Below are 19907 nucleotides of genomic sequence, written 5' to 3' on the forward strand. Positions count from 1 at the left end.
GATTTAGTTGTGGATTGGTCCTGCTTTGAGCAGGGGGTTGGACTAGATGACCTTCTGAGGTCCCTTCCAACCCTGATATTCTATGATTCCCTGGAAGTTTTGTCTAAAGTCTATAGGACTTGGGCCCACAGCTGGTCCATAGCATGCTGCACAGTAGTTGGACAAGGGAATTTTTGGTGAAACGTGTCACGGTTAACCTACTGTTACAAAAAGTGCCATGGATTATTAATGTACATATAAAGCAGACAAGACCTGAGATTAAATTCTGCAAGCCTGAGGACAGACCTTGGTTTAGATATTCCATGCCGAAAGTTTGGACTAATAAACTGGTCCTTCCACTTCAGAGGAATCTGAATCTAATCCAGATGGCGATAGAAGCCTCAATGTTACCTGGGTTATTTTTATTAATTGACCAGCATTAAACAAAAAAATATCACAAGAGTGAAGAGTTAACAGCAGGCATTTATTTAAAGACAGAAATTCAAAATATACTGTATAGATGCTAGAGCTAGAAAAGACGTATGACATCTTGTCCATTTCAGCAGGGCCAGGCCCTCTCTAATGGAATCCCTGGGTAACCTAGCCTACGCATCTACAGTAATCCAGTCTAATCTAATCTACACTTTTATGCCAACTATATCGCTGTGACAGTCTGAGCATCCTACTCCTACTTTATGTAGTTGAGTTTTAAATTCAACTTAAATCACAGAATCATAGAATTGGAAGGGACCTCGAGAGGTCATCTAGTTCAGTCCCCTGCACTCAAGGCAGGACTAAGTATTATCTAGACCAGAAGTGGGCAAACTGTGGCCCATGGGCCACATCCGGCCCGCGGGACCCTCCTGCCCAGCCCTTGAACTCCTGGACAGGGAGGCTAACCCCTGGCCCCTCCCCTGCTGCCCTCTCCCCCGCAGCCTCAGCTCACCAAGCTGCCAGGGGACAGTCAGGGGACAGGGAGCAGGGGAGTGGTTTGATAGGCATCAGAGTCCTAGGGGGCCTGTCAGGGGGTGGGAGTGTGTATAGGAGTCAGAGCAGTCAGGGTACAGGAAGCAGAAGGGGTGATATGGCGGAGTTCATGGGGGGTGGTTGGGTGGGGGATCACGGGAGGGGCTGTCAGAGGACAAGGAACAGGGATGTTGGATAGGTCGGGGCGCTCTGAGAGGGGCGGTAAGGGAGGGGGAGTGGGAGGGGACAGATAGGGGGTGGGGGCCAGGCTATTTGGGGAGGGACAGCCTTCCCTACCCGGCCCTCTATACAGTTTCAGAACCCCAGTGTGGCCCTCAGGCCAAAAAGTTTGCCCTCCCCTGATCTAGGTGACCCTGACAGGTGTTTGTCCAACCTGCTCTTAAAATCCCAGTGATGGAGATTCCACCACCTACACAGGAAATTTATTCCAGTTCTTAACCACCCTGACAGGAAGTTTTTCCTAGTGTCCAACCTAAACCGCCCTTGCTGCAATTTAAGCCCATTGTTTCTTGTCCTATCCTCAGAGGTTAAGACGAACAATTTTTCTCCTCCTCCTCATAACAAACTTTTATGTACTTGAAAACTGTTATCATGTCCCTCTCAGTCTTCTCTTCTCCAGACTAAACAAACACAATTTTTTCAATCTTCTCTCACCGACATGTTTCTAGACTTTAATCATTTTTTGTTGCTCTTCTCTTGACTTTCTCCAGTTTGTCCACATCTTTCCTGAAATGTGGTGCCCCGATCGCACAATACAGTATATTGTAGAGTGGAAGAATTACTTCTTGTGTCTTTAAAAGCAGCAGAGAATCCTGTGGCACCTTATAGACTAACAGACGTTTTGGAGCGTGAGCTTTTGTGGGTGAATACCTACTTCGTCAGATGCAGGTAGTGGAAATTTCCAGGGGTAGGTATATATATGCTAGCAAGCAAGCTAGAGATAACGAGGTTAGTTCAATCAGGGAGGATGGGGCCCTGTTCTAGCAGTAGAGGTGTGAAACCAAGGGAGGAGAAACTGGTTCTGTAATTGGCAAGCCATTCACAGTCTTTGTTAGTCCAGAGCTGATGGTGTCAAATTTGCAATGAACTGAAGCTCAGTAGTTCTCTTTGAAGTCTGTCCTGAAGTTTTTTTGCTGCAGGTGGCCACCTTAAGGTTGTTATAGTGTGGCCAGGAGGTTGAAGTGCTCTCCTACAGGTTTTGTATATTGCCATTCCTGATATCTGATTTGTGTCCTTTATCCTTTTCCATAGTGACTGTCAGTTTGGCCGATGTACATAGCAGAGGGGCATTGCTGGCATATGATGGCGTAATACATTGGTGGACGTGCAGTAATGAACCAGTGATGGTGTGGCTGATCTGGTTAGGTCCTGTGATGTGTCGCTGGTGTAGATATGTGGGCAGAGTTGGCATCGAGGTTTGTTGCATGGATTGGTTCCTGAGGTAGAGTTACTATGGTACAGTGTGCAGTTGCTGGTGAGAATACGTTCAGTTGGCGGGTTGTCTGTGGGCAAGATTGGCCTGCCACCCAAGACCTGTGAAGTTTGGGATCATTGTCCAGGATGGTTGTAGATCCCTGATGATGCGTTGGAGGGGTTTTAGCTGGGGCTGTATCTGATGGCCAGTGGAGTCCTTGGTTTCTTTCTGGGTTTGTCTTGCAGTAGGAGGCTTCTGGTACACGTCTGGCTCTGTTGATCTGTTTCCTAATTTCCTCGTGTGGGTATTGTAGTTTTGAGAATGCTTGGTGGAGATTTTGTAGGTGTTGGTCTCTATCTGAGGGTTAGAGCAGATGCGGTTGTACCTCAGTGCTTGGCGTAGACAATGGATCATGTGATGTGCCCAGGATGGAAGCTGGAGGCATGAAGGTAGGCATACGATCGGTAGGTTTTCGATATAGGGTGTGTTAATGTGACCATCACCTATTTGCACCATGGTGTCTAGAAAGTGGACCTCCTGTGTAGATTGGTCCAGCTGAGGTTGATGGTGGGGTGGAATTGTTGAAATCGTGGTGGAATTTTTCTAGTCTCCTTCCCATGGGTCCAGATGATGAAGATGTCATCAATGTAGCGTAGGTAGAAAAGGGTGTGAGTGGACGAGAGCTGAGGAAGCGTTGTTCCAGGTCAGCCATAAAAATATTGCATATGTGGGGCCATGCGGGTGCCCATAGCAGTGCCACTGATCTGTAGATATATTTGTCATCAAACTTGAAATAGTTGTGTGTGAGTATAAAGGCACAGAGTTCAGCAGCCAGTTGTGCTGTGGCATCATCAGGGATACTGTTCCTGACAGCTTGTATTCCATCTGTGTGTGGGATGTTTGTGTAGAGAGCCTCTACATCCATGGTGGCTAGGATGGTGTTTCTGGGAGGTGACCAATGCATTGTAGTTTCCTCAGGAAATCAGAGGTGTCACGGAGATAGCTGGAAGTGCTGTGGCATAGGGTCTGAGTAGAGAGTCCACATATCCAGACAGTCCTTCAGTGAGAGTGCCAATGCCCGAGATGATGGGCGTCCAGGATTTCCGGTTTGTGGATCTTGGGTAGTAGATAGAATAACCCTGGTCGTGGCTCTAAGGTATGCTGATTTGTTCCGGTGTTAGTGTAGGGAGTGTCCTGAGTGATGGTCCAGTTTCTTAGTGTATTCCTCAGTGCGATCTGAGGGAAGTGGCTGTAGATTTTTATTGGAGAGTTGTCTGGCGGCCTCCTTTTGGTAGTCAGAACTGTTTCATGATGACAACAGCACCTCCTTTATCAGCCTCTTTGATGATAATGTCAGGGTGGTTTCTGAGGCTGTGGATGGCATTGCGTTCTGCACGACTTAGTTATGAGGCAAGCGGTGTTTTTTTCCACGATTTCTGCCTGTGCACGTCGGCGGAAGCATTCAATGTATAGGTCCAGACTGTCATTTCGACCCTCAGGAGGAGTCCATGTGGAGTTCTTCTTGTGCTGTTGGTGGGAGGGTACCAGTGTATCAGTGCACTGTTCAGTGTTGTCCTGGAAGTATTCTTTGAGTCGTAGACGGCGAAAGTAGGCTTCCAGATCGCCACAGAACTGTGTCATGTTGGTGTGGCAGGGCAGAAAGAAGTCCCCGACATAGGACAGACTTTTCTTCTGGGCTGAGTGTGTAGTTGGATAGATTTGACGATATTGCTGGGTGGGTTAGGGGTACTACGGTTGTGTCCCCATGTGCAGGTAGGAGATTAGACAGCTTACAGTCCTTTTTCCTTTGTAGAGAGGTGAAGTGAGTGCTGTAGATTCCTGTCTTATTTTAGTGAAGTCCGTTTTTTATGGAGTTTGGTTATTAATGAAACGTTCCAGGTTGGAGAGCTCTTTTTTGATGTTTTTCCTGTTTGCTGTATAGGAATGCTGATCAGGTGGTTCCCAGTTTCTTTGATTATTATGCATAATCTCTCACTGTGGTCTGTGTAGTATGTAGATAGCAGTGGATTTTTTACCTTTAGTCCATTTGGTATGATGTCCATCCGTTTGCATTTGGAAAGGAAGATGATATCTGTCTGTCTGTATTTGTGCAAGTTTCTTCATGAGGTTGTGTCTTGCTTACAATAGTCCTGCTAATACATCTCAGAACGATGTTAGCTTTTTTTGCAACAGCGTTAAACTGTTGACTCATATTTAGCTTGTGATCCACTATGCTGTCATTCCTAGAGCAAAGAACATGACCCTTACTGTGATTATTCACATTTTAAGAGAGGTCTACTTTTCATTTATCATAAAGCTACTTTACACTGCTTAGGCTGTGTAAAAAGGCCATAAAGTATGTTTAAGAACACTTACACTGCCAGAGTGGTGTAAACAGCCTTAGTGAAGAGTCTCTAATCGTATGATCCATTGGAAAAAAGAAAAAGACAACTCAGCTCACTTCTGCATTGCAATTCTAGTAACGCCTATCGCAGCTAAAAATGTACATCTCCAACAAAGAGAAAAATGTTCAGAAGTCAAATGATATTACTGAATGTAACCTATGCTCTGGATGTTTCTGCTAATTTCAGAGATTGCTGTCAGATAAGAGAAGGTAAACGGGAAATAATTTTCTGATAGCACTAGATTAAAACAAAGGTTATTAGGCACTGGTCTTCCAGTGCTGGGAGTTTGTAGGAGTTCAGCATGTGCTTCTGAATGCTGATGAGTTGTGTGACCTCTGCTCAGACTCTAGTCAATAGTAATCTATAAATAATTGGAAACAATTTATCATAACTGAGAGCCTCTGCTCAGGAGAAAGCTAAGTCTGTTCTGGCATGGTGGCTAAATTACTTCGAAGCACTAAAATAGTACTTGTAGGTGAATGGGTGACTCAGTGGCAGCCCAGCTAGTGAATAAAATAGATTTTTTCTAGGGGTTTCATTTCTTGGTATTTTCCAAATTACAAATATTTACCTAAATAAAAAATGAAGCCAATTCCCACATACCCCACACCCATACAAAGAACAGAATAAGAGAAGGCCAATGGCTCACGCTCTGTTCCTCTTTTACACCAAAAATTTTTCCATGCAAAGAGATACAAACGTGAACTCAGTTTATTAAAAATAGTTACACAATTCAGTGCTCAGCGATGCACATAATAGCCATGTTAAGGGCTTTCCCTTCTCCCTCCCCTGGTTCTTGTCACACAGACAGAAAGCAGAAGACCAGAAGTCCGAAGTGCCAGCAATGTAATATTTATTGGGGTTAATCAAGCAAGCATATCCATAGCTCTGTATTCTGCAGAGCCTTCACTGTGACCTCTTTCCCTTCCTTAGCAAGCATAATTATACCTGTAGTGGCCGCCCTTGGTCCCACCCCTTATAATTTATGGTTGTGTTCTGTTTTGGAGGGTCTTGGGTCTGGAGGGCTTCAGTACCACCTCTTTTGTATCCCATGGGAGGGGTAAGGAGTGAGGTTGTGCTTCAGTCACGGACAGGCATTTTTTTGGCTTTTAGTGTTTCTTATACCTTTCCCCCATCCCCCTCGCCCCTCCTGACTGGTTGCACGACCTTATCTCGGGAGAGGAGTTGAGGCAGGATTGTCCTTCAAGTGTGCGCTCGTATATTAAACTCCCACTTTACCCAGCAACACTTTAGTTCTATTTCTTATCTCTTCTCACCCCATCTGCTTGTGGGCAGATGTACCACACACTGTTTGTGTTCTTTGTTCACACATATTAATAAGAATATAAAAATATCAGAAGTCAAATGGGCAAACAAGACCCAAAATTCTATTTCTGGCAAATATACAGGCCTGAATACTACATTACTATCACTAGCACTCCTAAAAAGCCATGGCATGTGCATTTCAGTCAGCAAAATATACACCCTTTTGTAAAGAGGAAGGCAGTTCACAGTAGGTTCATACAGTTTTTTTTTTTAAATAGAGACCATCCAGTCATGTGGTTAGTTTTTTCTAAATAGGATTTCCTGCTGCTTGCAGAATGGTTAGCTAAGCTTTTTCACACATAAAGCCATCCAGACCCAGGTCTTCACTGTCTTGTTAATTTTATTATTGACTTTGAAGGGCCTTGTTAGGATGGGGAGTAGGGAGAGACAGCATAGCAAATTATTGTTAGACAAGGAGCAAACCTAAAGAATTCATAGCGATCCCAAAAGCATCATTACCATAGAGCTCAGAGTGAAGGTGTATTTCAGTGGAATCCAGCTAACACCCATCACATTTTCCTTATAAAACTTCTACACCTTCAAAAACCCCAAATGTTAGCAAGTCTGGGAATAGACAACTGATGAAAGCAGCCAGTTTCCCACTGCCCAGCTGATCCTTCGCCAGTTGCTCACTGTCACGTCACTCAGTGTAGCCAGACCTTACTCCATAATCCTACCTTGCTATTTAGAATCTAAAATATGTTAAACTCTAATTTTTTGTAAAGGAGGGAGGCAGAGTAGGAAGTGATGAGAAAAGTGATAGAGGAAAGTCTGTTACCCCACAATAATTTTAATTATAAGTATTAATTAATAACTTTGTACATACTTATTATTCTGTATTATTTGTACTGCAGTAGCACCTAGGAGCCGCTACTAATGGGCCAGGCCCCCACTGTGCTAGGAACTGTACAAATACAGAACAAAAAGATGGTCCATGCTCCAAAGAACCTACCGTCTAAGTACTGAAGTGCTATAGGGGATTAGACTAGATGACAGTTGCGGTCCCTTCTAGCATAGCACTTTCCATCCAAAGGTTTCTTTGTGTTTTACAAACATTGCAAGCATTTAGCCTCACAGTGGACCAGGGTGGGTGGGTATCCTTATCCCGCCTTTAGCATGGAAGAAACCGAGATGAAGCCACCGGCCTGGCCCAAAGCAGCCTCACTTGGGCTGAGAATCTGCTTGAGACTAGAGAATCTCAGCCAGTGCAGTTTTCCTTGTCTGAGCTTGGGGATTGCACTGGTGCAGCTGCGCTGCTGCTGACTTTAGTGACATTAAGGGCCCTCCACACCTGTCAGAATAGAGCTAGAATTGCTAGCAAATCAGATCTCTAAAATCAAACTGCAAAACTCGGAGTTCTTAATGGTTGGGTTTTTTGCTTTATTTATTTTCACAGGGATTTGCTGCCCTTCACACTCAGGCTGCCTCAAGCAATACTGGAGGCCAATAGCTTTGCAGACCTCGAAACCATTGCAAGCCTGGGGATAGGTAAGTCTTCTGTGAAGCAGCTTGAGGTTTAAACAAGTTCATGGGAACTGGTAACTTGAAAGCAGTTGAGGGTTGTCTTTGCTGGAGGATAGGAGAGGCAGTACAACTGCTCTGTGCTGCTCTCAGAACAGGTAGAGAAGCCTAAATGCAGGGGAGATGGATTTTCTTTTCTTTTATACAGACTCACTAAAAAAGGGCACCTGTCCAGGCCTTTTTTTAGGTGCCCAGGGTACAATGTAGAAATACCCACACTAAGGGACACTCCAACCTAACTAAAGTGCATCAGTGCCATCCAGCATAACAGGCAAATATTCAAAATAACTGGCAATCCAGGTAAATGAAAAGCTAAAAACACCCTCACACTCCAGCAGTTCATCACCTCACAATCTTTTCCCTGTTCTTAAGTGACTGGGAAAAAAAAGAATTATGAGCTGCGAAGCCTCTACATTTGGATTAATCTCTCAGGACTCATGGGAAATGCAGTGACCGTTGTGGATGGGTCACTCACCAAGTGGTAGAGTTTATCTGCTTTTTATTACTTGAGTCAAGCTTCAACTAGGACAGAGTCTTCAGAAGATTGGGTATTTTTGACTACTTGACCCACTTCCAAACTAGTGACCCATTGGCACCTTGAATGGTGCCATTCTAAAAAATAATGTCATTTGGAGGATATCAGACCAGTGCCAATTTGCTGATTAAACACCATCTTCATTTATGTTGATGTATAAAGCTGACCTGCCTTCATTACTTGGCCTTGGGAGTTGATCCTTGGTGGTTTCAAGGTGCATGATCTTGGTTCTCTCCAGGTAACTGATCAACCCAAAAAATTAGGTCTAGAGCGTAACACAGATTTTTATTATGACTTTCCCATCTCTACTTTTTGCTGTAAATGATTGTTCAAAATCTTAGTGCCTTAGATAATAGTTGTACATATGCACTTTGCTCATTTTGTTTCCCCACTAAGTTCTGTGTTCCGTTAACTGAACTGGGCCTCTGGCTAAGCCACTCTGGTTCCTTGCCATTAAACCCACTCCAGTTAAGTCACATGTTGCATCTAACAAACAGCTCTAACACTACTTTCCTGTTCAACTTTTCTTCTGCTCTTTGAACCAGATGAGCTTTGACTTTTCTTTGAGATTACACCTGTAACTTCTTTTATATCCACGGTGAAGCCAGTGTCTGATATGTTTAACAAAGTGATGTAAACCTTGTTTGCTCAGTTACTGTACTCAGCAGGATAGTTCCTCCCATTGTTTTTTTCTGCATGAACTAATGTAGCAGAAAAATTATGTAGCTTGGTGCTTTCTGTCCAATAAATATATATATGAATGCTTTATTCTGCACACAATATTTTTAATAGTCTCCCATTACTGAAATCAAGATATCCTAAAATCTGTATTGACCTAATTTGTCATTAATGCTATAAAATTACTTGGGAGTTTTCACATCTCTTTTTTGATATTCTGTGTTATATTTCCAAGTAGGGCTGGGCAAAACCCACTAGTTTCAATTCATATCAGCTTTGATGAATTTAGCCAGCAGGTTCACTCAAGTTTCAGGATCCCCCATTATTGCTTTGAGTTTTGCTTTTGTCCAAACGCCCTTGGCTCTGGATATCCAGCCAATACTGAATGCTCAGAAAATGCTACTTTGCAGCTCAAAGTTGTAACAAAAAATAAAATATTTCACCTACATTTTCAAAAATGGCTTGTGATTTTGGGAGCCACAATTTTTGGGAGCCCAACCTGAGACACCATAAGGACCCTGATTTTCAGAGGGCAGGTACTCAGCAGCTTCTGAAAATGAGGCCTCTAAAGTGTCTCAAATTGAGCTCCCAGAAGCAGAGGCAGCCAAAATTAGTACACCTCTACCACAATATAACGCTGTCCTCGGGAGCCAAAAAATCTTACTGCGCTATAGGTGAAACTGCATTATATCGAATTTACTTTGATCCACTGGAGTGCTCAGCTCCTCCCCCCCCCCAGCACTGCTTTACTGCGTTATATCCAAATTCGTGTTATATAGTCTGTTATATTGAGGTAGAGGTGTATATCTTCCTACTGTATTTTCCAGTACATGCATCTGATGAAGCAGGCTTTAGCCCACGAAAGCTTATGCTCAAATAAATTTGTTAATCTCTAAAGTGCCACAAGTACTCCTCGTTCTTTCTGCTGATACAGACTAACATGTCTACCACTCTGAAACCTGGTAATAAGTAGTACACCTCTACCTCGATATAATGCTGTCTTCGGGAGCCAAAAAATCTTACCGCGTTATAGGTGAAACCGTGTTATATTGAACTCGATTTGATCAACCAGAGTGTGCAGCCCCACCCCCACCCCACCCCCGGAGCACTGCTTTACCGCATTATATCGGAATTCGTGTTACATCAGGTTGCGTTATATCGAGGTAGAGGTGTAGCTGCTTGTCAAAAAAGCAAGCTGAGGTCTTTTTCGTCCTCTTCTTTCCACCGTGATGATGGCAATAGAGCAGAGGTAGGCAACCTATGGCATCTGTGCCAAAGGCGGCACATTAGTTGATTTTCAGTGGCACTCACTCTGCCCAGATCCTGGCCACTGGTCGGCGGGGCTCTGCATTTTAATTTAATTTTAAATGAAGCTTTGTAAACATTTTAAAACCTTATTTACTTTACATTCAACAATAGTTTAGTTATATATTATAGACATATAGAAAGACACCTTCTAAAAATGTTAAAATGTATTACTGGCACACAAAACCTTAAATCAGAGTGAATAAATGAAGACTCAGCACACCACTTCTGAAAGGTTGCCGGCCCCTGCAATAGAGGGATCACATCTGAAATTGTGTACTGGATCCCAGTGAAGTTTCTGAAGACAAAGAACTTCCTGTAATATACAGCTGCCTAGAAGGGATGCTATCTCTCCAGAGCTCCTTAGAGCTCCATGACATCTCAATAAGGTTAAAGAGGATGAAATATTTAGGATTGGGTTTATTGCTTCTTAAAACAAAATCTAATATGTACAGACAGATTGTGCTAGGTAGCAGCCACTTTTTTCTTCCGGAAGGAAAGCTGGCATTGTTTGAAAGTCTAGGATGTCAATTTCCACTTCCTCCAAAAATGTTATGTATTCTTACTGGACATAAATTAGATGTCCCACTGCAAGCTAGATTGCCCCTTTCAGGATCTGGTTTTTACACACAGGGTCAAAGAGTATAAGGTGTAGAGCACTGAAATGTGGTTTTAAAAGAGAGGATTCATCAAAAAAAGAATCTCCTTTTAACTGATGCATCACTGAGAAGACAGAGGAAAACCCAGCCCTTCTAAATGTGTTGGGAGGTGGATGGGAGGGCAGCATGGGAGGATCCAACCCCTGTGTGCAATGCAGACCCACTTGGCAGCAGGCTGTGGGTGGGAAGATATAGGTTTATGGATGTGCCAGAAGAGAGGAGTGGGAGCAGATCATCCTATTCTTTCTTCATGGGAGGGAATATTTATTGCCCTGGAACAGCTTCTAAGAGGCAGTTGTGTGTGGCCCTCAGTTCCTTTGGGAAAAGAATTCCTCCCCCATTTTAACTCCAGACATCTGCCCAATGCCCTGCCAGGCTATTCAGCCTGGGTGCCTAGCTCTGGGTTTTCTGCATAGTGCCTCATCTGCATATTTACTGAGAAAAATCATCAGCTTCCCCTTTCACAGGCTGATCCACGATATGCCTGTCACTTCTTCGACCCACAGGATGCTGTAATTCCCTCCTGCTGCTTAGATAAGCAAATTCCATTGTGCTGCATTTGCTAATGTGCAGCAGCGTTAAACAATTTAAAGAGAACTGTGCCCCATTTGCTTTTCGTGGAAGCAGGGTATTAGACTAGATTGGAGTCAGCAACCTTTGGGAAGTGGTGTGCCAAGTCTTCATTAATTTAAGGTTTTGTGTGCCAGTAAAAGGTTTTGCATGCCAGACTGGCAGTGGGGGCAGCAGACGGAACCCCAGACTGGCAGTGGGCAGGGGTTCCATTCGCTGGCCCCTGCCAGCCAGCATCCTGGCCATCGGCCCTGCTCAGCCTGCTGTCGGCCTGGGTTCTGTCCATCCAGGCCAGCAGCGGGCTGAACAGGGCCAGCAGCCGGGACCTCAGCTGGCAAGGGGCCGGCGGCCAGAACCTCAGACTGGCAGCAGGCTGAGCAGCTCATCCTGCTGCTGGTCTGGGGTTCTGTAATCCAGGCCGGCAGCGGGCTGAGTGGGGCCGGCGGCCGGGACCCCAGCTGGCAGCAGCGTACCACTAAAAATCAGCCTGTGTGCCGCAGGTTGCCAACCCCCGGACTAGGTGATGCCAAATGAATGGTCATGTTCTTGCAGTTGTTAGTTTAATTTGTTCTCAAACAGTTCAACTGCCCCTGACAATGTGTGTTTGTTTATTTCAAGACAGACATTCCAGTTCATCATCTCTCCCTGGGAGGAAATCATAATATGAAGTGACTGTAGTGTCAGCTTTCCTCAGTAAGAAAATACTGTGACATGCTCATAAACCAAAATTTGTCCTAGACACCAGCCCAGTCCTTTATGGACTAAAGCAGTAGCTTGATGCTGTTCACAGTAGGTGATGAAGGTCCAAGTTGAAGACCATAAGCTGACATCCATAAGCTTCACTGTAAGAAACAGTGCTGTGGATGGGTGGTGCCAGAGGGTTTTGAGCAGCACATGACAAATGGAAAGAGAGAGCAATTGCATTGTTAACACTGGTGCAGTTATATCATGTGTGCGAGCCTGATGGGGGCTGAATTTGCCTCAGGTGAAATCAAAAGAGTTACTGTGGTGTGAAAGTGGGGTAAGGCAGGGGTGAACCAGCCCTCATATACTGAAACTCAAAATGAACTCAAGAGCTATTTCACTGATTCCTGGCCAAAGGCTCTTCTGTTCCACCCTCAGCTGAAGCTTAAGGAGGTTATGCTGGTGTAACTGAGAGGAGGCTTTGGCCCTCAGAATTTACCACTGAGGGCACAGGCCTGAAAGCCTTGCCGCAGGCATAGCACCCGCTGCTGGGAGTAGTTCCAGTCACATCAATGGGACTTCTGGCAGAATAAGCATTATATCTGATAGCAAGTGTTTGCAGGATCTGCACCCCAGGCCACTGCTTCCATTCCTAAAATGACCAGTTGACTTCCCTTGCTGAAACGCAGTGATGTGCCTTGTCCACTGGGAGTATGCAAGGAGCACCGGTTCTCTGGTTAGGGGTCCTGGCTGAGTAAAATAAGATGTATGGATCCCCACTCTAATCTAGTGTGTATAGCAGAGGCAGTGCTAGCCCCTCCCACTCCCAACACATAATATCAAGTGAATAGGGGGGCCTCCTTGAACTGCTTGGGGCCCTAAGCAATTGCTTAGACTGCTTAAGCCTGGCGCTATCTCTGGTGTCTAGCTATCCTCCACCTCTGTGTTTCCTATCATGCCTTTGGGTTGGGTGTGGAATTCCTGAGTTCATAGGCCATACAGTGGGTGCCCTTACAAATAAGTATCATTTTTCCTTAGATCAATAGATAAGGGATTTGCAATAGTCCCTGTGCTTCCCGATACTTCCTGTAGGGAATACAGTGAAATACAGTGAGCAACCACACAAAGGACTAAAAACAAGTGGTCTCTTCAGCTATGTGGTCTTTTAATACAAGTGACTGAGAATTTATCTCAGAGAGAAGGGGAATCCTGGCAAAGGTTAAATTTGATGCTAAAAATGCTTCTAAAACACTTAAATCCTTTTTTGTATACAAACACTTACTGAAGACAAGTTTTCAGTGTGTCAAAGTCACTTGCATCTGAAACAATGGCTTCTCTGCCAATCAGGTGTAGGTGACATTGAAATATTTAAACTACTGTCTGATACTTCAGTCTAATGCCTTAAAACAATACATAGAATTCTGCAGGCTCTGTTTCGCTGCCATGAGCTGCAGTGGTGGAGCTGGGCAGACAGCCAGTTTCAATGAGAGATTCAAAGAGTGATCGTGCATTCTATGGATAACAGGAATACCCAGGGTTATAACACTTAATGCTAACAACAGCTTGCAGAAGGGATAGGAACCTTAATGCTTCAGGGTTTAGCCAATCTTCAACTATTGGAGACAAGGATAAAACCAAACGCATGGGGCAGATTATGCAACATGTACAGGGTTCTTACACTTTTCCCGAAACAGCTGGTGCTGGCCACTGTCAGGATACCAGATTGTATGGACATGGGTCTGATCCATTCTGATCCTATGCTCCAGCTCTCTGAGTCCTGACCGCTTGACACTGATGGAATTAGAGTAGCAGGTGGTCTGCTCTAATTTCTGCCCTCGAGTAGGGAAACTCAGCTCCACAATGCCCACCCATCCCTGTCATGCTCTCTCCTTCCTTAGTTATCTAAGGTTACTGGTATATTTTGAGGACAATGACCATGGAAGGGGGCATACAGACTTTATTTTAATTGCTTCATATTTGTTATCTATTGCCTTCAGACTTAGCAATGGACAAAACTCATCAGGTCAATGGTCCTCTTTGGATGAGCTTCTGACCAGGGCCGCCCAGAGGATTCAGGGGCATGGGACAAAGCAATTTTGGGGGGTCCCTTCCATAAAAAAAAGTTACAATACTATATAATACTATATTCTCGTGGGGGCCCCTGCAGGGCCTGGGGCAAATTGCCCCACTTGCCCCCCTCCCATCTCTCTGGGTGGCCCTGCTTCTGACAGTTGGACTCTGAACAGTTTTCTAGTGAAATTTCTGTTTTTTTCCCAGTGTGGACTTGGGTTCAAAGTTTGCATCACTTCTTTTGATACAAAGTAGTTTTCCCATACCTTGTCAGACATGATAGCATTCTCTCAGGGCATTGTCTCACTCTGTTGTTTTTTGATAGGCTTCTGGGACTCCTCTTTAAACCACAGAAGAACAGGAGGGGGGATTTCCCAGCCTGTGAAAGATTCTGCCCTCAGAACTGCCCAGATGAATAATCTAAGGTCTAGCCAGCAGTTTGCAAGTAGCACAAACCATTGTTCATGTGAAATTGAGCTGTCAATAGGAAATGACAAGCTGTGGTTTGTGAATCCTATTTTTATAGAGGAGTGCAGCAATTCTCTTCCTCCAGATGTACCTCCTTACAAGAGCTCCAGTGCAAGCGCTGATCACTGTCGTGCATCCACACCAAATCCTAAGAGGTCTCCTCACCGTCCCCCTCCACCTCCTCCTCTTCCTCACAGTCAAGTTCTGAAGCCACCTGAAAAGCTATCTAAGGATTCCATGACTGCCTGTGAAGAGGACCAGCTGCTTCTTCAGCAACTGAGGAAGAGCACTAAGGAAATGAAAATTGAGGACAGTAAAGGTAAGGAAGAAAAGGGAAAAGAAGCCTACTCATCCAGTGACCCATCATCAGCCACCCCACCAAAATGTGCTCTTCCCTCCATACCTCCGAGGAGGCGGCCATCTGAAAGAGCTTCAGAAGAGAGCTGCATTGGTAAGCCTGGAAAATGTGAATTGCTGAAAGGGGAACAGACTCAAGAAGAACAGGATGTTTGTACAGAGAGCAATGATTCTCAATGCAGAAAGGCAGTAAAAATGCTTGTTGCCATTACTGAGAGAGCCACATCAGAGTGCCAGGAAGCAAAGCCCAAAGCTGCAGAAAAAGAGAACTTGACTGAGCTACAAAGGAAGCCCATGGCAATCGTAAAGTTGCCCCCTGTCCCACCACCAAGAAAGAAGAGGCTTTCTCGGCTGCCGGCTTCTTCCAGCTCCTGCGACTCAAAACAAATAAACTTTGCAGAGCCAGACACACACAATGCACAGTCTTCATCCAAGGAGAGCCCACAGCCAGAAGGTGATGCCACCTGCCAACACACTCAGGATGAATCAGATGCTAGCTGTAAATCTGTTAGCTCATCTGAACTTAAAGGTTCTCATACCTCCCTGGACTGTCCAGGAAGCAATGCAGTGGCTCAGACCTCTGCTTCTGAGCCTGACTCTTACTCCACAAGCAGCATGGAGGATGACTTAGAGCAACTGAGCAGCCCTGCCATTAAAAAGACACGTTCTGTAATCTTGAGCAAGGCCAAGCACAGGCTCTCCTTTGTAAGCCTAACTAATGTCTTCACAGTCTTCTTATCTGCTGACAGAAAGCTACAGAAGAAGATTGTAGAGCTGTCACAGGACAAGGACTCTTACTTTGGCAATTTGGTGCAGGACTATAAAGTATACAGTTTAGAGATGATGGCGAAACAGAGTTCCAGCACAGAGATGCTACAGGAAATTCGAATGATGATGACTCAGCTGAAGAGTTATTTAATACAAAGTACAGAGCTGAAATCTCTCATAGATCCAGCTGTTTATAAAGAAGAAGAATTAGGTAATGCTCACATTTTACTCTTTCAGGGGGTGGATTTCTAGAGGTTTGGGGGTAATGGTGACACAGAGAAAATTTTTCCTTATAAAATGGTTAGATGCCTGATGAAATGTAAATACTGTGGGCTAAAGCTGCTCTCTGATTGGCTGCATTCAGGGTAGCAGTATTAAAACTCTGGAGATCAAATAAAAAAAAACCAAACAAAATTGCTTTAAGAGAGAGATTCAACTGAACAAGCATAATCTTTCCTAAGCTCCACAAAAAACTCTGTCTGCAGCCACCAGGTTCATGGAGCAGATCTCTGCTACAAAGTTATGCTGTTTGTGGACCTCCATGTCTTGAGAAGGTCCAGTCAAAGTAAAACATTAGAGTGGAGCTCTGGAAGCAGAATTTTGTCCCACTTCTGACATCCATTTCAGGTATTAATAGCAGAACATTCGCTGGGAAAGGCAAGATTATGGTTTGTTTCCAAAGACAGAAGCCATGAATTCTTGTTCCATGCAGCACAACTAGTAAGAACACTGGAGCTGCACTGGCAGCCCTAACCCCAAAATACAGCACTCGCCTCATTTTTACCTCAGTTACAACTTCTGTTCAAGGGGAATAACTGTTAACAATACAGTTTTTAATTTAAAATTCCCTAGAGAATATTGTGCCAGTGGCCTTTGTACAAAGACATGTAGTTTAGAGCTTATTTGTGGGAACAGTACAAAGAAACGTGAAATCCTTATCTCATGCAAATATGTGCAGATGCAAAATCACACACCCTATTTCTGTGCTGTGGCAGTTAGTGGAAGGCCTGCTGGCCACCCTGACAACTTGAGCATTGCTTTAAGAAGCACCTATGTTGTGATGTTATCTTGGTTTTTAATCACTCCTGATCTGCATATCTGGACAGGTCATGAGCCTCTTTATTCAGTACCCCCAGGCACAGAAATTCACCTATATGAAGGAAAATGGAAACCCCCCTCCCTCCTTGCATAAGGCATTTGACCTAATACCATTAATGGTGACAGATATGTCCTGCAGTCCTGTCTTCTCTCTCTCTTTCTTTCTCTCTGAACATCTAGCCTATACCTCCCCAAACGTCAAGGTGTTGATGCTGCAAAAGCTAAAATCCGGGGTTGCAGGCAGACCAGTGAACATCAGTGAATTATATGCATTGTTAAGACAGACCTTGAAGTGAATAAACAGACCGAAACACAGCTGTAAAGTAGAAGGTGACTGAGGGCTTGTTTTCACTGCTAAAAAAGATGTGGGTTTTTTCCTTTTTTTTTTTTTTTACCTCAGAGTATTTAACGCATGTGAGCTATCTCAAAAACACACTAAAGACAAGGCACGTTAGTTTTACCATGAGATAAATTTTGTGAGGTCAACCCCAGGGAAGGACATAGGTTGAACTCAGCGAGAATACCTTGGGGTAAAACTACAGTGCCTGGTCTTCACTGTGTTTTTTACTTCAGGATAGCTTGCACGCATTAGTTAGCCTGCAGTAAAAGCCGCAGCTTTTTTAGAAGTGAAGCCAAACCCTGAACTCCGTGAGTTCTGATGTATGGCTACAGTTCCCATTCTCCAAATACTGGCTCCACGTGGGTTATTCCTGTAGAGGAAGCTGAAATCGGTGCAAGTTTTCACTGCCTGAGTTTTCTTCTTTCCACTGTGAGTAGGGTTTACACGTAGTCCCATCACCTTCAGAACTGTCACAGGCTTCATCTTAAATAACCCACACATAGCCTGAGTTCCATCAGAGGCTAGGACCATCTGGTGGAGGTTCTGGGCCTCTATCCTGCCTCAGAGCTCCACCTGAACTCCTCTGTTCCTTTGTCTGCAGGGTCCCCACTGGTCACTGCTCTGGAACCCCCATCCTTCGAGATGGGAGAGGTTCAGAGCATGGAGAGTTATCTGCCTAAGTTAATGCTCATTTAGAGGAGGAATCTGTTATGGCTGGAAATGCAATGCTGCAGAAACAGAACTCCCTTTTTCCATGCCTCCCCCAACTCATAGTTGGATGATGGGCTCTATTCCTTCAGACCAGAGAGAGGAAGATTTGGCCCAAAGTCAGCAGACTCCTCACAGATTAAACTTGGCCAGGGATAACTCTTTTGAGGGCAGTGGGGATTTCCATGGGAAAAGTTTTCAGACTCTGATTCTTCTCCAGACTAGCTGCTCATGCACACAGATTGTCTCCCTTGTAACCTGTAGAAGATTCCTTAAAAGAACTGCACGTCATGCCTATAAACATAACTGCTATGTTTTCATTGCTCCCTGTCTGAGCGGCTGCCCTGTTCTGCAGTGTCATTGAACCATATTATTGTAGTAGGCAACAGGCGTAATGCAATTTCCCATAGTTTCTCAAGCTTGCTGTTATCTGGGTGTTTTTTTTTTTCCTCCTGTTGAATATTAAGCAAGTGTTAGGAAATAGGCTTCATGGGCCATATTCACAGATGACGTAAAATGTGGTGTAAATTACTGCATATCGGTAAGTTAGTGTAACCTACACGAGAGTCTGGAAAAGCAGAGTTGTTAGAGGAAAAGCAACCAAGAGCGGTGTGGGAAAGTGGGGTTCTGCTTTACTTTACACTTCCTCTTAGTTGGCGGTCCTGTTACAGGATAGTAATGCACTTGTAAAATGTGTGTCACACTACTGCTTCTGGTTAATGGAGTTACTCCTTCAGTTCAACTGGTAGAAGTCTATGTTTTGATATTGTGCTCTGGTTCAAACCCTGCCTGTGGCCTATGATGAGTACAGCTACACCTCCCCACCAACATCTGCCCCTTTGGAGTGTAAATTATCTGTGGCACACTTACTGAATGCCAACCTGATGCAAATGACACTACTTTACCAACTGCATTGATATGTACCCCACTTGTAACTGACACTGTCCTTTAAATTTGCTTATGACATGGCCCAGGTTCTTGCATGGGAGTTGCACTAGGTTGGTCTAGGGATGCATCTGTGCTACTAAGTTAATTTTTTTTCATGGATCCCATGTTCTCTTATTCCCCTCTCCCCCTTCCTATGCAGAAGTGATTATCGAGTCAGCGTTGTACAAATGTGTCCTGAAACCTTTGAAAAATGCCATCGATTCCTATTTACGGGAAATCCACAACAAAGATGGATCCTTACAGCTGCTGAAAGAGAACCAGTTGGTCATACAGAACACAACCACCACTGACCTAGGTGTCACCACCAGCGTGCCTGAAACTGTTGTGCTGGAAAAAATCCTTCAAAAGTTTACAACCATGCACAAGTTCTACTCCCCAGAGAAGAAGATTGGCACACTGCTGAAATCCTGCAAACTCATCTATGACTCCATGGCTCAAGGAAACCCAGGTACAGTAGAGGTCTATTAAAACATTTGCTCTCCCTGTACGCTCCATCTCTGCTTTGCTTTTTTCATGGCTATGGTACCCAAGAAAAAAGGGTTACATGGAAAGATTTTGGTTTGATAGCGAACTTGGTGGCTAGTATGTTTACTATAACTCCTTCATGGAGGTGTGCTTAGACTTAATCTGTTAATGTTTGCAAATTACTCTGAGATGCTCAAATAGAAGATGTTATAAGATGTACCCCAAGAGAGTCAATGTTCTTTGAATCAAAGCACTGATAATGAGGTCCATGACTATAAGCTTCATTGATCATCATGTCTGTCCTGCACAAGTGTCACGGGTCCATTCAAGTGCCTCCTCTTGGCCCTCAGGAGTCTGCTGTAAGGAGATCCAACTTTTGGATTCCATGTATTATAAGCCTCTGGAATCTGGATGGAGCTTGGGCACTGACACTGTCTTAGGGCTTCTTGGCGCACTCTTGGAGTACAGATCTTCTGTGTGGCGCAATGTCCAGTCCCCGGAAGCAGTGCTAACCCCTCAGACTTCCCCCATACAAAGAGATCTCTACAAAAATAATAAACCCTGCATGCATTTCCCTGCCTCGGTTTCCTCATAATTCCAGACCATTCCTTGGGCTGGGGTC

General features: G+C 44.4%; 1 protein-coding gene across 1 annotated transcript in view; it reads left to right on the plus strand.

The window, feature by feature from the left end:
- Positions 1-19907, plus strand: part of RIN3 (Ras and Rab interactor 3) — a 104516-nt gene that overhangs the window by 59790 nt on the left and 24819 nt on the right. Inside the window, exons 5-7 of the mRNA XM_032777432.2 lie at positions 7508-7599; positions 14459-15937; positions 18960-19268. Of these exons, the coding sequence (XP_032633323.1) occupies positions 7508-7599; positions 14459-15937; positions 18960-19268 (1880 nt within the window). The remainder of the gene's footprint in view (positions 1-7507; positions 7600-14458; positions 15938-18959; positions 19269-19907) is intronic.

This window comes from Chelonoidis abingdonii, chromosome 4 (genome assembly GCF_003597395.2).
Source record: "Chelonoidis abingdonii isolate Lonesome George chromosome 4, CheloAbing_2.0, whole genome shotgun sequence".
NCBI lineage: Eukaryota > Metazoa > Chordata > Testudines > Testudinidae > Chelonoidis > Chelonoidis abingdonii.